This window comes from Marmota monax, unplaced genomic scaffold, assembly GCF_021218885.2.
Source record: "Marmota monax isolate L192 unplaced genomic scaffold, Marmota_monax_Labrador192_F-V1.1 WCK01_AAM20220418_F8-fsc00127, whole genome shotgun sequence".
Classification (NCBI taxonomy): Eukaryota; Metazoa; Chordata; class Mammalia; order Rodentia; family Sciuridae; genus Marmota; species Marmota monax.
In genome coordinates, this window is record NW_026692894.1 from 5,303,037 (window position 1) to 5,321,460 (window position 18,424).

At 51.0% G+C, this 18,424-nt stretch overlaps 1 protein-coding gene across 2 annotated transcripts in view; it reads left to right on the forward strand.

Moving 5' to 3' along the window:
* Positions 1-18,424, forward strand: part of Cpne5 (copine 5) — an 88,766-nt gene that overhangs the window by 28,917 nt on the left and 41,425 nt on the right. Inside the window, exons 4-9 of one of the 2 annotated variants that reach the window (XM_046450756.2) lie at positions 9,253-9,356; positions 10,252-10,291; positions 10,632-10,708; positions 13,458-13,517; positions 15,434-15,484; positions 15,760-15,823. In XM_046450756.2, coding sequence (XP_046306712.1) covers positions 9,253-9,356; positions 10,252-10,291; positions 10,632-10,708; positions 13,458-13,517; positions 15,434-15,484; positions 15,760-15,823 — 396 coding nt within the window. The remainder of the gene's footprint in view (positions 1-9,252; positions 9,357-10,251; positions 10,292-10,631; positions 10,709-13,457; positions 13,518-15,433; positions 15,485-15,759; positions 15,824-18,424) is intronic. The other variant, XM_046450757.2, reaches the window with a different exon arrangement.

Below are 18,424 nucleotides of genomic sequence, written 5' to 3' on the forward strand. Positions count from 1 at the left end.
ACAGATAGGTGAAGGGACTTGGCTGAAGTCACACAACCCGTGAGGAAGTCCCCACGCTGTGAAGGACTTCACTTTACTACTTCCTGTGGGAGACCCTCAGATCTGCCTTCAAAGCCAGAATCGGTGTTTTTTAAAGCTTTTTGAAGTCTTGCTTTCTCTTTGAGAAACTGATCAAAAACTTCTCTTCCCGGAAAATGCAAGCATGCACTGACCCTGCATTCAGTTTCAGTGTGTCACAAACCTGCCTAAAGCCCAGGTTTAGAGCCTCGAACCCCGACTCTCATTGCAGTTGTCCTTCCCTGCCTGGTCCTCACTCCGGCCCTGTGTGCATGGGGCCAGGGGGGCCATTCTTTATGCAGTGAAGGAGGCTGGTTGGCCCCTGGGGCCCTGGTCCCTGAACATCTCCTCTGAGGCCCTTAGAGACAGGCCCTTAGGTGGGACAGCAATGCTGAGACCCTGCATCCCAGAGGCCTGTCATGGGACCTTGGTTTCGTGGCTGCGTCAGTGGGAACCCTGTACTTTCTTGGTGACATGAATATTATATGGTAGATCTGAGCGGAAGGGGCGGGAGGCAGCCCTTGGTTTATGTTCAGGTGAGTTGGAAACTGTGTGTGTGGTTGTGTTCGTGCGAGAGGAGACCTGTCAGAGTTGCAGCAAGAAAGAGGGTTCTCAGATGGCTTAACTGGGGGGACTTTAAGGAAGCGATCACATTCAAAGGCATGCGTGAGGTTGGGGACAACAAGGACAGTGCAGCACCTGGGATCTAGCAATGGCAGGACACCTAGCAGGGACAATGGCTAGCAGGGACAGTGGAGGAGGTGGTGCTGCTCTCATGGGTGGGAGGGAGGGGCTGCCCATGAACCACTGTGCTGGGCCAGCAGGAGTGGGGAGCAACCCCCAGTCTCCTCCCAACTCCCATGTGCCAGTACCCCCAGTGGCCAAGCCCACTAGAGGTCACTGAGCAGGCACAGCAGGGCCGTGCTGCTCAAGCGAGGCCAGAACCCTCTGCGTGGAGCAGGGCAAAACGGAGGCCAGGCCGGGTGGGGTACCACAGCCGCTGCCTCACCTGGGTCTGATCACTAGCCCTGCCACTCCTTCCTGGCAGAGGCCCAGGTCATGACAGAGGCCTCCTGGACTTGGAGGGGGGTGTGGGGCAGACCTTGCCTGCCTGGCCTGGATTGTCATGTCAGCCCTGCTCCTGTCCTAAGGGCAGCACATCCTGACAGCCGCCCACCTGCCCCCATAAATTCCAGCTCTTTGGTGGAGCCGAGCCCCAGGGAGCTACTTAATTCAGTTCCCCAAGGAAGTGTAAAGTCAGCCTCCTTTTGCAGGGTCTCGCTGGAAGGGCTGATGTGTGATGAAGGCTGCTTCCCTGGTATTCAGGGGCTTAGTCAGAGGCCGTGGGAGCCCCTGGGAGCCGTCAGAAGCTTTCCCGCTGGGTTTTGTTGCCGATGACAAGAGGCAGGACTTTCAGAGAGTAAACGCCCTCCTTTCCTGGCCTCCCTCTCACTGTGTTGTATCCTTGCTGGAGTCAGGGAGGCCCCCCTCCCCATTTCCACCCTGCAGCCCACCTGGGCCACACAGCTGCCACCTTCCCTGACCATTCCCTAGGGTCAGCACCAGGGGAGCAGGCAGAGCTCTGGCTTCCCTCAGCCTCTGTCCATCAGAACTCCAGGGCTTACCTGGTGTCTGGAAGCCTGCACCCCCCCACTGTGAGCCATGTGAACCCCACACCCCATCCTCAGATCCGGGAGCTAAAATAGGGGTTATTCTGAATGGACCAGAGTGATGGGCAGGCCTTCAGGAGCTGGGAGGTGAGCAGGGCTGGCTGGGCTCCAGCTTCCCCTGGTGAGAAGCAGGCCCCCTGCCTTCTTCCCAAGCAGGATTTGGCACCCAGCAGTTAGATTGCAAGTCTTCCTGTGGGTCCCACCGCTGGGTGCTAATACCTCATCTCTCCAAGTCCCTTTTGGCTTGAAAACTCTAATTCTATGTGGAACAAGATATACAGCCAAATTGATTTTTTTTTCTTCCTTAACATCAGTTCAGTTGTGCTCTTGCCATCATTAATAGGTCCTGACAGGGACCTGGAGGCTTCTTGGATTTTTAAAATCCAAGTTTTAGCATTTTTTCCCCTTTGTTATTAGTCCAAGTAATGAAGACCATAAAACACCTTCAGCCGGTCCCTGGGTGGTGGACTGAGCAGTTGTTTGTGATGTGCATAAGTTAATTACCTCCGAGTCCAAGCCCTGCCCACCCTGGCTCCCCCCCTGCCTGCTCTAGGAGCTGTTCCGGGGGGCCTCCCCACCCCTCCCCTCCTGTTTCCAGGGGAACTCCATTTTCTTCTCAGGCAGAGATCAATCTCCAGGGAATTCCCCTCTGCTGAAGCTTCAAGTGCCATTTAAAAAGCCACTTCCCTCCGTCGTCATCTTCTCTAATGGTGTTTTCCTGAAGTCTGTGCTGGGCTGGGCTGGGCTGGGCTGGGGGCTGCAGAGGGCGTGAGGTCTCAATCCTAGCAGGCGGAGGTCTCCTGCAGGGGGAGGAGGAGGAGGTAGTGCCTTGAGGAGGGGGCAGGGCTGTTCCTTAAGGGAAGATTCTCTGAAACTTGAGTATTTACCTAGAACTTTCCGTGGGAAAGCCATTAGAAGGATTTTTCCTTTTGTTTGAAGACTGTTGGAAGGAGGTATAAGAATCCGAGGCTGGCGCAGTGGCCTGTAATCCCAGCGATTTGGGAGATTGAGGCAGGAGGATCACAAGTTCAAGGCCAGCCTGGGCAACTTCGAGAGACCCTGCCTCAAAATAAAATATAAAAAGGGCTGGGGATATAGCTCAGTGGTAGAATGATTCTGGGTTCAATCCCCTGTACAAGGAAGGAATAAAAAAGAGAGAGGCAGCAGGAGAGGAGAATACAGGATCAGGGGGACAAAGGCTACAACTTTGTAAGATTTCTGTGGAATTTAGGGGGGGTATGTTAGTCAGCTGTGACCAAAAAAATAAAAAAAACAATACCTGACAGGAACAACTTAGAGGAGGAAACATGTATTTGGGGCTCATGGTTTCAGAGGTTCAGTTCATGGCTGGTCAGCTGCATTGCTTTGGGCCTGGGATGAGGCAGAGCATTGCGCGATGCCAGGAAGGGCCTGGAGGGGGAGCTGCTGAGCTCAGGAGAGCTGGCGGGGCAGTGGGGAGAGGGAGAGCAAGTTAGAGAGAAAAGAAGAAGGAAGAGGAGGAGAGGGAGGGGCAGAAGAAAGAGCTGCTGGGGACAAAATATAATTCCCAAGGAAACAAACCCTAGCAGCCTACTCCCACAGCCACACCCCATTTGCCTACTCAGTAATCCATTCTGATTATTAATCCATCAAAAATGGATTAATCCACTGATTAGGGCAGCACTCTGATAATCATTTCACCCCTGAACATTCCTCATTGCCTAACACATGAGCTTTTCCAGAGACACCTCGTATCCAGACCATAACAGGGGTGAGATGTCCTCCCCGATGCCTTGCACCCTGTAGCCCATCTATAAATGCTTGCGAAGTAAACCTCATCCTTATTGCTTTTCATCATGTTTGATGACTCCTTGTAGTTGGAAGAAGTAAAAATATAATGGGCTTTGGTGGGTCTAACTGGGTGAACTTGGGCAAGTTACTTAACCTCACGAATTCTGCATTTCCTCACTTGTATAATAAGTAATAGCTGTTGGGATTTTTGAAAGGATTGAATCAAAGAACCTGATGCACCTGATGTAGTGAGCATTCAGTAGGGGCTCCGTAGATGCTGGTTTCCTTCCGACTCTTGCTGCATTCTTGCTCATTAGTGGTTCACAACTACATCTGCTCACTGGAATCATCTAGGGAACTTTATAGAAGCACAGTTGTTTGAGCCCCTCCAGTTGAGATTCACATTTCATTGGTCTGTGTTGAGGCTTGAGCATAGGTATTTTTAGTTTGTTTATTTATTTTGGTCCCAGGGATTGAACCCAGTTGCTCTTAACCATTGAGCCACATCCCCAACCCTCTTTATATTTTATTTAGAGCCAGGGTCTTGCTAAGTTGCTAGGGCCTCACTGAGTTGCTGTGAGAGACTCTGAACTTGCGATCTTCCTGCCTCAGCTCCTGAGCCGTTGGGATTACAGGTGTGCACCACCACACCTGGCTGGGCATAGATTTTTTTAAAAAAAGCACCTGTTAAAAGATGTCTTTTTTAAAAAGATAAAATCTGACTCCCATACAAACATAAAATGAACACATGACAAAGAGTTATTGGGGCTGGGGATGTGGCTCAAGCGGTAGCGTGCTCGCCTGGCATGTGTGGCCCGGGTTCGATCCTCAGCACCACATACAAACAAAGATGTTGTGTCCGCAGAAAAAAATAAATAAATATTGAAAAATTCTCTCTCTCTCTCTCTCTTAAAAAAAAGAGTTATTAAACTTGTTAATTAATGAGGAAACCAGTAAGATCTTACAACCCGTTGAAATAAACCACACACACACACACACACACACACATATAGGCAAGCAGGAATTCTGAAATCAATTTACAAATAGATCAGATCTGTCCATATCTACAGGATGATAACCAATAGCATTCCACTGTGCAAAACGCACTTGTGTTCACTTGACAAGAATCACTTTGTCCATGTTAGAGCTTTGCAGAATAGCTCCAGGATGGAATTGGATTCCTGGAGTAGTGTGTTAGGAAGGACACTTGCTCTCTGCTTTTTTGTCCATTTCTGTGTCTTTCACGCTTTCCCAGGAACTCCAATATACAGTCAAGGGTGAGGACCCCGCCGTATACCTTCCTGTGTAGCTCTTTGGTCATGGTCATCATGCTAGGTTCAGGTTAATGTTGTAGCTATTTGGTTTATGAGTTGTCCCACCTTGATAGAGAATTCTTCAGGTACAGGGTTCACATTCCATTTAATTGTGTACCAAGCACACCACCTGGCCTACGATAAATGCTTAAAAACTGTCATACAAGAATTGAATTGAATTGAATGATCACTAGGAACTAAGTAGGACAAGCTGTATTATTCTCCACTTTCTGATGAAGAAACTGGTTCTGAAAAGCTCTGATCAGTTCATACAATTAGATTGTGAAATTAAGTCTTGAAGCCATTCATCCATTTCCCCATTCAAACTTAATCCATTCCCTAGTTCATGTGTGCCTGCTAAGGGCCAGTCCTGGAGCCCCGTGAGCAAAAGTAACGTCGAGGAGGGGAGGGAAGAATAGAAGTTCACTGGATTAGACAGAGGGGAATGAAGGGAAGGGAGGGGGAAAGGGTATAGGAAAGACAGTAGAATGAATCAGACAGAACTGTCCTGTGTTCATATACGAATACCGGACCAGTGTGACTCCACATCATGTACAACCACAGGAATGGAATCCTAGCCCTGCGTAGTGGCGCATGCCTGTAATTCTAGCTCCTTGGGAGGCTGAGGCAGAAGGATCACAAGTTCAAAGCCAGCCTCAGCAAAAGCAAGGTGCTAAGCAACTCGGTGAGACCTTGTCTCTAAGTAAAATAATAGGGCTGGGGATGTGGCTCAGTGGTCGAGTGCCCCTGAGTTCAATCCCTGGTACCTTCGCGCCCCCCCACAAAAAAAAGAATGGGATCCTAATTAGAACAAATTATACTCCATGTTGTATAATATGTCAAAATTCATATATATTTAAAAAGAACACAGCTGGGCATGGTGGCGCATGCCTATAATCCCAGTGGGTCAGGAGGCTGAGATAGGAGAATCACGAGTTCAAAGCCAGTCTCAGCAAAAGCAAGGTGCTAACCAACTCAGTGAGACCTGTCTCTAAATAAAACACAAGGGCAGGGATGTGGCTCAGTGGTTGAATGCCCCTGAGTTCAATCCCCGGTACCAAACAACAACAATAAAAAGAAGTAGCAGCCAACCCTTGCCCTCCCACCATATATCTGGTACCACCTGACCTTGAGAGTGTAGGCCTGAGCCTTGCTTGTGCCTTGAGGTCAGCAATTCTTAGCCTTATGACCCTGACAAGTCACTTAACTTTTCTGTCTTACCTTTGCTCATCACAAAGATGGGGGAGCCTCCCACCTGAAGCGGAGCATTGTACGTGTGCAGTAAACATTGACTTTTGTCACCCAGAAGCAAGCGGTGACTCAGGATTAGATACAGTGTTGGGTCATGGGCTGCAAAGACGATGAGAACTTGGATTCTACTGCTGCCTGAGCAGCTCACAGACTGGTTGGGTATAAAGAGCCTCTGCAGGTCATCATCAGGCAGTGTGGAGTGCAGAGTGAGAGATTCTCAGAGAAACGCTGGCGGCTTGGGGCTGGGAGCAGGAGTTTCAGGGAGCCAAGGCCCGAGCATCAGGAACTGGCCTGTGTGGGGGACCCAAGAGGCAGAGAGGCCGGGACAGGAGAGAGATGCCTCAGATGGCGTTGACTGGAATGAGAGGTGGGTTCAGCGAGGACTGAGGGACAGGAAGGCTTCTCTGCTGACCCCACACTGCCTTGAGTGGGAGGTTCCTTTTATGGGTATCTAACTTAATCCAGGGCAGAAGGGGACACTCAGGGGAAGTTCCAGCTGCCCATGGCCACCCTGCCTGCAAGGATCCCGGGTACTGGCATTTTTCTGGACTGGAAAGCCCCCAAGAAGGGAGACAGATACTCAGGATTATTTGTTTATTGTGACAATTCTTTCCCAGTTCCAAAAGGGGGGGGGGGAAGCATGCTAATGTATTTAGAAAGATTAACAATCTTTTTAAAATATTTTATCTTGTACCTGCATGTTGCCTTCATTTTGAGACTCCAGGGATATTATAATGGCTAAGGCCCCTGCATTCCTAGAGCATAAAACACAGTGGCATTTGATGTTTTTTCAATTGTGAGAAAAACATACTGTAAACTTTGACATCATAACCCTTTAAGGTGTACAGTTCAGTGGTGGTAAGTATATTCAGTGTTGTGAAGTCAGGTCTCTGGGCCTTTCTCATCCTACAAGACTGAAACTCCATACCCATCAAACACAGGTCCTTAACCTCCCACCAGGCCCCTAGGAGCACCATTCTACTCTTTTTCTATGGACTTGGCTACTTAAGAGACCTCGTATAAGTGGACTCATACCATATTTGTCCTTTGTCACTGTTTTCTTTCACTTAGAATAATGTCCTCAAGGGGCTGGGGCTGTGGCTCAGTGGTAAGAGCGCTCGCCTGGCATGTGTGAGGCACTGGGTTTGATTCTCAACACCGTATATAAATAAATGAATAAAATAAAGGTCCAGCAACATCTAAAAATAATTAAAATAAAAAAAGAATAATGTCCTCAAGTTTTATTCATGTTGTATGTGACAGGATTTTCTCCCTCTTAGGTTTAATACTCCATTGAAAGTACAGTGGTTTTATACTTTGCCTTTTAACCTCATACTCATATTTGTTTTTGAAAACAAAGCTTGCCTAAAAAGTCCAGTGTGTCATAAGCCAGGGATGGTAGCGCACGCCTGTAATCCCAGTGGCTCAGGAGGCTGAGGCAGGAGGATTGCAAGTTCAAAAGCAGCCTCAGCAACTTAGTGAGGCCCTAAGCAACCCAGTGAGACCCTGCCTCTAAATCAAACATAAAAAAAGGCTGGGGGTATGGCTCAGTGGTTAAGCACCTCTAGGTTTAATCCCTTGTATCAAAAACCAAAAACCAAAAAAACTCCAGTGTGTTGAACAGAACGCTACTTTGATGGAATTGTGGGCCTAGAATCATGCCCATTGCCCTGCTCCATAGCATGGGAAGCCTCAAGGAACAGAGAATCCAGTGGACCACAGTCTAGTCCAGCAGTTCTCCAAGTGGGTCCGCAGACCGGCGGCAGCAGCATCACCTGGGGACTTTGTAAAATGCAGACTCTCAGGCCCCGCTCCAGACCTGCTAAATGGGAACCTGTGGGACTGAAGTCCATGATCTGTATTTAACAAGTCCTCAAGGTGTTTCTAATATCCAGAGATGGAGTGTGACTTGCCCAAAGCCATTTGGGGAATTTAATGGGATTCAATTATTAAGTGTCTGCTGTATGCAAAGTTCTCGAGTGTCTACTCAAGGAAATCAAGAAAATCCAATCTCTGTATAGTAAAAAAATCTATTGCCAAGTAACAAATGACCCCAGAGCATGTGGTTTAAACAAGAGGGTCAGGAATCTGGGTGCTGCTTTGCTGGGTCCTCTGGTTTGGGGTTTCTCACAAAGCTCTGGCCAAGGTATTGACTGGGACCTACCTACCTGATCACATCAAGGTGCAGCCAGACAGGCTTTGCTTCCCAGCTAGGGGGTTGGTGCAGGCTCTTGCTGGTGAGTGGACACCCCAGCTCCCCACTGGCTGTTGGCCTGAGGCCTCCCTCATTTCCTTGCTACCCCCTCTGCAGGGCAGCTCACATCACGACAGCTGGCCTCATCAAAGTGACAGAACTACCAAGGGCACCCAGGATGGAAGTCATAGTCATTTATAATATAAACTCACAGGTGACATCCTATGACTTGTGCAATGGTCCGTTCATAGAAGTGTGTCACCACTGGGCTGGAATTGCAGCTCAGAGGTAGAGCGCTTGCCTAGCATGTGTGAGGCCCTGTGATGCTCAGCACCACATAGAAATAAGTAAATAAAATAAAGGCCTGTCAACAACTAAAAATTATTTTAAAAGAAGAAGAAGAAGAAGAAGTGTGTCACCAGGTCATTCCATATATAAGAGAGGGGGTTACCGAAGGCGGGCATCTTTTAGGATATGGCCTCCTGCCAGCTGCTATCTTGCCTGGTGCTTACAATCAGGGCATTACATAAATACACATCTAATGTGAAATCCCTCAGAGATGTCCGGAGGTCATAGGGTGGGTTCAGGTTCATTGGAGATTCAGAGAAGTAAAACTCTGGTTGGAGGAATCAGAAAGGTTTCCTGAGGAGGTGGCATTAGCAATGGGCCTTGAGGAATGGGGGACATGCCACTGGCAGAGAAGGGGAGGCCAGGGAAAGGGCCTGGAGGGGGTGAAGTCAGGAGGCAGGAGGAGAAGGGCTTGCTGAGGTGTCCGCAGCCATCCAACTTGCGCAGAGCCTCAGTGGAAAGAGAATGAAGCCCCCTTGAGCTTGGAGCCCCAGTGCGGATGGTTTTGGTTGACAAGTGAAGTGCACACCTTGACTGGGAGGGGACGGGGACAGGAGCCCGCGGAGGCGGGACTGCCGGACCACAGCCCAGGGCTCCCTCCTGACCTACCAGCCAGGCTCCTGAGGCCCACGCGCATCTTGTCTTGCAGTTCGGGCGCACCGAAGTCATCGACAACACGCTCAACCCCGACTTTGTGCGCAAGTTCATCGTGGATTACTTCTTTGAGGAGAAACAGAACCTCCGTTTTGACCTGTAAGTGGAAAGGGGAGCTCGAGCTGCGGCTGGGAGGAGGACCCAGGGCAGGGGGTAGGGCTGCAGGACCTGAGGGGCAGGACCCTTTACCTGGGGAAGTGGGAGGAGCTGTTATATGGGGGGGGGAGTCCAAGATTGGCAGGTTAAAAGTGACAGTTGGCTGAAGTCCATCCCCAGCCTCAACAGGACTGAGAAGGGGGGCGCAGCAGCAAGAACCAAGATACCCCTCCCCCAAAGTGTCTCAGTTGACTAGGGGAGGCATGAGAAGCTGCCTGGTTCCTGGGGGACTGTCCACTCTGGAAAGATCTTGGGGATTCCTCTAGGCTCCTCCTCTGAGTGCCCTTTCTCTCCTGGAAGCTGAGAGGTACCCACACCTCTTGCTCTGTCACAGCATGTTCTGCAGCCCATGGCAGAGAAGTCACCTGGTGACATTTTGGAACGTGCTCAGAAGCTAGGAAGGCCGGCTGGGTGCAGGCTGGATGGTTATGCCTGCCTCCTTCATGGGGGACCAGGCTCCTTTGTGAGTGGGCAGGCTGGGCAGGCCTGGGCAAGGGAAGGTCAAGGCAAGGTCAAAGGCCAGGTCTGGAGCTTCCTTTGCCTGGGAAGCTGGGGAACAGAGAGTGATGGGTGTGGTGGTTCAGCCACCTGTGAGCCAGCGGAGGTGGCAGAGCTCATCTATTTTATGTTTGCAGTTTTTAACGGGGTATAACATACAGCAGAGTGCCCCAGGGTACACTTTACCCCCGGATCAACAGCCCGCACCCATTCCTGCCCTTGCTCCTAGATATAGCCATAGTGTTGGAGGCTGTTGGGTTGGGGGAGGTGCTGATACTGCCCAGGCAGGGGTAGGCAGGATGTCCCCACCTGCTCCACCCTCTCTCTGTGTTCCTTGTAGATATGACGTTGACTCCAAGAGCCCTGATTTGTCCAAACACGTGAGTTCTGCCATAAGGACCCTGAGAGTCCATATTTCTTTTTATTTATTTTTTAGTTGGACACAATACCTTTATTTTGTGTATTTATTTTTATATGGTGCTGAGGATCGAACCCAGGGCCTTGCGCATGCTAGGCAAGCACTCTACCACTGAGCCACAACCCCAGCCCCTCATATTTCTTAAATGCTGTGTCCTGGGTTGTCCTCGGGCTTCCTTCACTGTGATGGTGTGTGTCCAGTGCTGTGTCTTGGTACTTCAGAGCCCCTCACTTCCCTGGGCCAGCCGGTGAGGGTGGTGGCCTAACTGTGACACTGATCTCTTTTGTCTCCTGGATATACAGGACTTCCTGGGCCAGGCTTTCTGCACCCTTGGAGAGATCGTGGGGTCCTCCGGAAGCCGCCTGGAGAAGCCCCTCACGTAAGTGCAGCAGGGGGTACAGCCTTCTGGGGTGCTTATCCAGCCACCGTCCAACTTCCTGCTGCCCTGCTGAGGGCTGGCTGAGGGTGGTGACACAGCCACAGGGGGCATTTGCAGGGTATAAGGAGACCCATGGGCTCTGCTCTCAAAGGGTTTCTAAGCCAGTTATCCTGGAGAGAAACCAAGTGGGGTTATTCAAGTCCCAAAGTCCCAGAAGACACTTCTTATCCATTTTCAGTCCCATCCCTAACATTGCATGGGGGGGGGAGGAACCCCAGCACCAGGAGGTAACTTGCCCAAGGCCACAGGAAGTGGGAGAGCTCTCAAATTTGAACCCAGGACTCGACTCTGCTCCCGTAGCGTTTTCCTGGGATTGTTCACCACTCACTGTAGGCTAGAGCCGAGGGCGGTGAGGCCCTTCCCATCCTGCCCTGCCTCTCACGGTGTATTATGGGACTAAAGGTGCTTTAGAGGAAAGCAATTGCCCTGAGCAGGGTCTGAGATGAGGACCCAGGTTCCCCCATAGAACCTGAGAGTGGTTTCAGGGACCTGCCGGGGCTAGCCAGGCAGGACAGTCACCTCTCTTGTCTCTATTTCTGAGGAAGCCCTAGGGGCAAGGCCCAGGCAAGAGCAGCCACCTGTGGACAGGAACTAGTGTCTAGGCCACAGGGCCCACTTGCTTCTGCCAAGTTCCCACCGGACACTGTCCCCTCCCTGTGGTTCATGATGTGTGTGTGTGGAGTCTCTCTCCTAGTTCCTTATCTGTGACCCCTGATAACTATGTGGTAACTTCAGGGTCCCCAGAAATCTCTGTGTTCTCAGAAAATAATGACAATAGCTATCATATATTGAGGACTGGGGAAAACTCAAGTTTGGGGAGTTCTGAAAATTAAAGTATTTGAGAACCTTTTCAAAAAAAAAAAAGGATACAAAATTCACCCTTGCTACCCCCTGCCTTGAACGTATCCTTAACCATTTTTAATTATGATTCTTTGTTCTTTCTCTATCTGAGAAGGAGCTCGGCTCTTTTGGTGTTGACCCTGTGCTCAGTCTACCCGTCCCTGGGCCTTTGACCTTTACCGCAGTCCCTTCTGCCTACACCCCACCCCCTCCATGACTCTCCTGGCATGGCCTGGTGCCAGTGCCCAGGAGTGAGTATTTCTGTGCCCACTTGTCATCCAGGTCTGTCTCTTGTCTGCTGCCCCCTGACCACAGTTTCTGGGGTGGGCCTGAGGACAATTCTACAGGAGATGGCTTGGGAGCTGAGCCCTAAAGGACGCACAGGATGGAAAACAGAGGTTGATGGAGGTGCCGGTGGAGGACGGGGACCTTTCACCCCACTGAAGGCTCTGTGTCTAAGTTTAGTTGTCTCCATGACTAAACCTATTACCAGCTCCTGTTTACTGGGCATCTATTCTGGGCCACACACAGGGGTCAGTGTTTTGCTTATGAAATCTGTAGAGTCGGCGCTGAGTATCCATGGATTTCACATCTATGGATTCAACCAACTGCAGATGGTTGAATATTCAGGAGAAAAAGTTGTGTCTATACTGAATACGTATAGATTTATTCCTTCCTTCCTTCCTTCCTTCCTTTCTCGAACCCAGACATATCCTAAGCCCTTTTTATTTTTTTTAAATTTTGGAACAGAGTCTCATTTAGTTGTCCAGGCTGACCTTGAACTTGAGATGCTCCTGCCTTCCCAGTTGCTGGGATTACAGGTGTCACCACCATGCCTGGCTCCGACTACCTCTTGTCATTTTCCCCTAAACAATATCAGTATAACAACTATTTATATAGCACTTACATTGTGGCAGGTATTGCAAGTAATTGGGAGATGACTTAAAGTGCACGGGTGGATTTGTGCAAGGTGAATGCAAACATTGCACCACTTTACGTGAGGCACTTGAGCAGCCGAGGCTGTTGTTATGCAGGGGGTCCTAGAACGATTCCTTACAGACACTGAGGGACAGGCAACTCTCCTAGTTTATTGCCCTGTTGCGGTAAATGCTATAGACTGAGTGAATTAAATAACAGGAGTTTAGTTTCTCACAGTTCTGAAGCTAGAAGTCCAAGATCAAGAAGGCACAGAGTTGGTTTCTTCAGAAGCCCTGTTCCTTGGCTTGCAGATGGTTGTGTCTTCCTCTTTGTCTTCACATGGTCCCTCCATATCTGTGGCCTCCTCTCTCCTTAAAAGGACATCAGTCTTTTAAGACCCACCATATGACCTCATTTTACCCTAATTGCCTCTTTAAGGGCCCTGTCTCAGTCACATTCTGAGGTGCTGCAGGCTAAAGACTAATATATGAGTTTGTGGAGGACACAGTTCAACAACATGATCTCGGGTGATTCTTTCTCCCCATTTCACAGCCTGGGTACTGAGGTTCATGATGTAGAACAGCGATTCCCAGGCTGCAGCAGGCGTCAGGGTCTCCTGGGGCACAGGTTGTGGGCTCTGTCCCCCCCGGAGTTTCTGACTGGCAGGTCTGGGTGGGTTATTTATGTCTGTGGGTTATTCCCAGGGGATGCTGGTGCTGCTCCTTCTGGGGCCACTTGAAGACTAACTCGTCCCTGCTTCACACCAGAGTTTGAGAACACCTCTCCTTCCCTGGTCTGTGGCTTTTGGTCCTGTTTTAATAACCTCCAGGACAGGAAATCATCGTCTCTAAGCATCCCAACGTCAAGTGTTCTGGCCTCTCCGGAGCAGGACACTAGGCTCATGGCTGGTGCTCTCTCCCTGTCTCCACAGGATAGGAGCCTTCAGCCTGAACTCCAGGACAGGCAAACCCATGCCAGCTGTGTCGAACGGGTAGGTCACCAGACATCTCTGGCCCTGGGGTCCTCTGACATTCAGCCCGCTGCAGAGAACATCTGAGTCGGGCCTCAGTTCTAGATCCCACTACTGTGAATTCAGCCCTGGTGAGAGACAGAGGGTCCTGGGTCCCTCTGCAGGGTCCCAAATGGAGATCCCCATTCTGTAGCCAGCCCCTCCCCCATCCAGGCCAGAGCTGGAGCATCCAGAACCCCAGTGGCTCTTGGGACTTCAGGGGCAGGTTGGAGCTCTGAGTTGGGGGCTGTCTCCAGGAATGAGCAGGCCTGGGCACTCTGCATCCCTTCCCCTCTCCCTGGCCTGTGTCCCCCACCGCCCTTCCCCTGCCTTCTCTTTACCCTCTCCCCTTCCCCTGGGTTTGGTTTCCCCTGCTGGATGCCAGCTTCCTCTTCCACCCCCAGAGCAGGCCCAGCCCATCCCCTTTCACATATGCCTGCCACCTAGGATGACCAGCTTCGCCCCCACTCCCTGCCCACCCTGACCATAGCTCTGGGCTGGCTGCCTGCAGATGTGGGTGGGGCAGAGCCCCTGAGCCTCCCCACCCCCAGCCTGGCTTCCTCCTCACACTGGTGGGGGGAGGGTGGGAGCTTTGCTGGGAGGGGCCTTTGGCAGAAGTGCCTTTGGCTGGGAGAGCAGGGCTCCCCCGGCCTTCCTGGCCACCAAAGCGCTGCATGTGGGAAGGGACCTCCAGGGGAGCCAGGGCTGCTCCTAGCCCAGGGAGAGTAGGTGACAGTAACTGCAAAGACAGGGGGAGGGAGAAAGTCCAGAGGGATGGAGGGGGAGAGGAAGGAAGGCCAGGCCTGTGGGAGCAGGTTGGGGCTGGAGAGGAGGGAAAGAGAGATCAGAAATAGAAGAAGGACTCAGAGGCAAAGAGAGGAACAGATGGAGAAGCACAGGGCGGAGGAGGCTGGTGTGGGACTCTCTCTGCCTGGTCACACGAACCACGTCTTACTACTGTGGAGCACCGGACCAGCAGGCGGGCAGGGCCTGGGCAGTCAGCTCGGGTGCTCAAGTCTCTGGGACAAGCCGGCAGCACTGCACCTGCCTGGAGCAGGGGAGGCAGCAGGTGTGGCCCCTGCTCTGTCCACCCCAAGGGGAAGACCCGGGACGGCTGGTCAGCCCCCACCCCCTGGGGCCAGCTCCCTTCCTCCCCTGCCTCCTCTCTTGGGAGCTGTCCTTCCAAAAGCTGGTGCTGGAAAGAGCTCCATCAGTGGTTCTCAAAGTGTGTTCCACAGACAGCGCGCTGGTGGCCCTGGGGCTGGGGGGGGGGGGGCAGGGCAGGATTTTACCAGCTTTGCACCATCATGAAGCAAAGGATGCAGGGAGGGAAATGATGTCCAGGGAGGTCCTCCTCGGTGCCAGGCTCTGGGTGTACATATAGTAAAATGGATGCTACAATTACACTTATTTGTGGGCAAGGAAAGAGGAAGGAGTCACACAACTGCTCACAGCCTGACCTTTTCACCTCTCCCTCCCATTAGCCCCTGACTGCACCAGAATATGCCTCCTTCCAGTATCAAGCATCAGAGTGGGATGGGCTGGTGCTTGGGGGAAGGGGCCCACCTGATAAGGGGCCCCCTGGGTGGAGCCGCTCCCTGGGATTTGCCCTCCTGGAAGGGACTCTCCACTGTGGCTGTTGTCCCTGCTGCCCAGCTCAGTGAGGAGCTGCATGGATGGCTGGACTCTCTCAACCCCAGGAGACTCCAGCCAAGAATTCCAGGGTACACAGCCATGGGAGAGATCCACTAACACGACCCAGCCCTCCTGCCTTGCCCCCTCTTGCTGCTCTCCCTCCCATGACAAATCAGAGTGGCTCAGAGCTTGAACATTCTGGGACCCTGGGGTCAGCCGGGTGCAGGGTGGGGTGGTTAGCCCACCAGGTCTTTTGCCCACAGAAGTGGTCTTTGGATGGAAAGTTTGAGAACCACTGGTCTGGAAGCCTCTGGGTGAGTCTGGATGCTTTGGGGATCCTAGGACCGTGCGGCAGACACCAGCCTCCCTGGTGGGCTCTGGGAGCAGGGGGTGGGCAGCTCTGGAACCGAGGGCCTGGCCCCAGGAGGATGCACCAGGCCACGCTGCCACATGCATTTCAGGAGACGCTGTCTTCTCAGGGGCTCTGGGGCAGATCCACCAGATGGGGCGGGGGGGTGGACCCGATTTCGGGGGGTCAGGTTTAGCTCTGTCTTTGTCTGGCTTTCCATTCTTTCGTCTTCTCTCCCAGTGGTGTCCCCGGGAAGAAATGTGGCACCATCATCCTGTCCGCTGAGGAGCTCAGCAACTGCAGGGTGAGTGGCAGAGGGACTATGCGATGGGATCTGGTGGGGGTGGGGCAGTGACAGAGGGTAGGCGGCTTCCTTGTGACCTGGTGTCCCAGCTCCTGAGTCTGAACTAGCTGGAGCTGGAAAGTGATTCCCTTTTACCCCAGCTCAATGTGAGGCCCCGGCTGGGGGGGGGACTGGTCAGTGGCAGAAGTGAGCCCCAAGCCCTGGTCCCCAGGCTCCCACACACCAGGGCTACTACCAGTCCTTGTCATGTGTCGTTGAGCCAAGACTGCCCTGGCACCAGCCCTGGTGATGGAGGGGACTTTTCAGTCCTGGGCGCTTGACATTTGCCTGTCACTTTTCATTTTATCTCCGGGATAGGGTGACAGCCCTCTGTGGGGTTGGAGTGAGAGAGTGTGTGTGCGTGCACGCGTGTGTGTGCATGCGTGTGTGTGAGCATGCGTGTGTGTGCGCATACATGTGTGTGTGTATGAGCATGCGTGTGTGTGTGTGCATACGTGTGTGTGTATGAGCATGCGTGTTGAGAAGCCAGTCTGCAGTCCCAGGCAGCCCTTATTTTGCTTCCCCTATAGAACTAGAGAGAAGCAGGAGGTGGGGACATCGAAGGGGTGGCTGAGCACCCCAAGAAGAGGCTCAGGGATCTGACGGTTAATAGTACTCATAAATATCATAATGATGATAGATATTTGTCAAGTGGTGGGGTTTTTTACATAACTTATATCTCTACTCCTGATAATAATCCTAAGAGGCGGGTACTAAAATGTCATTACTGTTTTATAGATAGGGAAATATCTAAAACATTATTCCCATTTTATCAGAGAGGCTAAGTCACCTTTTTAAGGACCATAAGAAACAGTGTCATGGGTTCTGATCCAGGTCAGCCTGATTCTAAAATCTGGGCTTGTCCTCCAAACCCAGAGGGCCACACAAGTTAACAAGGAACCGCAGGTGGGAAGTGGTAGGTTGTGGGGAGAAGAGGAGGAGGCGAGGACAGGGGCTGGAGGGCCCCTGTCATTCCAAGGCACAGCCTGGGACATCCCGGGTCAGGGCTTCCGTTGGGGCTAGGGGGGCTGAGGAGAATAAGTGAGACTTTCTGACCTCTGGACAGTGTAACTCTCCTATTGGTGCTGGGGATCGAACCCGGGGTGTTCCACCACTGAGCTGCATCCCCAGCCCTTTTTATTTTGAGACAGTGTCTCACTGAGCTGCTGAGGCTGGTCTCAAACTTGTGATCCTTCAGCTTCAGCCTCCCAAATATTACAGATGTGGGCCACTGCACCAGGCAAAACAGAAAAAAAAAATGTTTTACTTATTATGAATTCATTTAAAAGTAACACATTTTCTGACTGAGCCCAGTGGCACATGCCCATAATCCTAGCAACTTGGAGGCCCAAGGCAGAGGATCACAAGTTCGAGCCTGGGCAATGTAGTGATAACTTGTTTCAAAATAAAAAATAAATAAAAGGACTGAGAAGGTAGCTCAGTGTTAAAACTGGGTTTATTAGCTTAGTTCAATCCCAAGTTTAAAAAAAAAATTCTTCTAAAAAAAAATTAGCTGTATTTTTTGAAACAGACTCTTTGGTGAAAAGAGTGGCCTTGTTTTACCCCACCACATCCCTCCTCTCATTCCAGTGCTGGGGATTTGAACCCAGGCCCTCCTAGATGCTGGCTAGGCAGGTATCTACCATGGAGCTACATTCTACCCCCTTGTTTTACATTTTTTACAAATTTCTTTAATGTCCAGCTTCTTAGAAGACAGATGAAGGAAGCAGGGTGGAGCTCAGTGGTAGAGCACATCCTTAGCACTTGGAGGCCCCAGTTTCCATCCCCAGCACCACACACAAAAATAGACAGCTGGATGCTCATATCCAGTCTGCAGTCAATCTGTTGTGATATCAGTTATGTAACCTCTAGGAAACTCTTTGCTTTGCATTATGACAACAACAGTTTTGACCTCATGGACCCCTCTTCTCCCAGAGTTCCTGGTCTAAATCTTGAGAACTGCTAGAATAGGGGCATAATAGTGTTAGCTGACATTAATTGAGCAATTGTTATTCTGGACCACACACTGTGCTAAGTGGTTGTCTTATTTATCTGATGTATTATAATATATAATGTATGTAGTATGATATATTATAAAATCTGATGTATTATGATCCTCAATTTATAGATGAGGAAACCGCAGCACTGAGAGATTAGGTGACCTGTCCGAGGTTATACAGCCACCGAATTAGAAGATATTTGAACCCAGGCAATCTGGTTCTAGAGCCAAGGTCTTTAACCACTAGCTATTGGGTCACAGACTCTGCTTTCAGTTGGAGACTAAGACATAGGAAAACAGAATTGATGACACAGGGCAGCATAGAGATGACCAAAGAAACTCAAGTGCAGCTGCTCATTCTGGTGCTGCTCTTCTGTTTACCTGGTGGCTCTAGGGGAATCAACCTCACCCACTGTGTACCCGGCACTGGCTGACTGCGCAGTAGGTGTTCATTGAGAAGCTATTATGAATCGTGACTGAATGAATAGGAAGCATAGACCGAGGGTTTAGCAGCAGGTAATGAGGAAAACTCCTACACCTGTGTCCTCTGCGGCGACACGGGC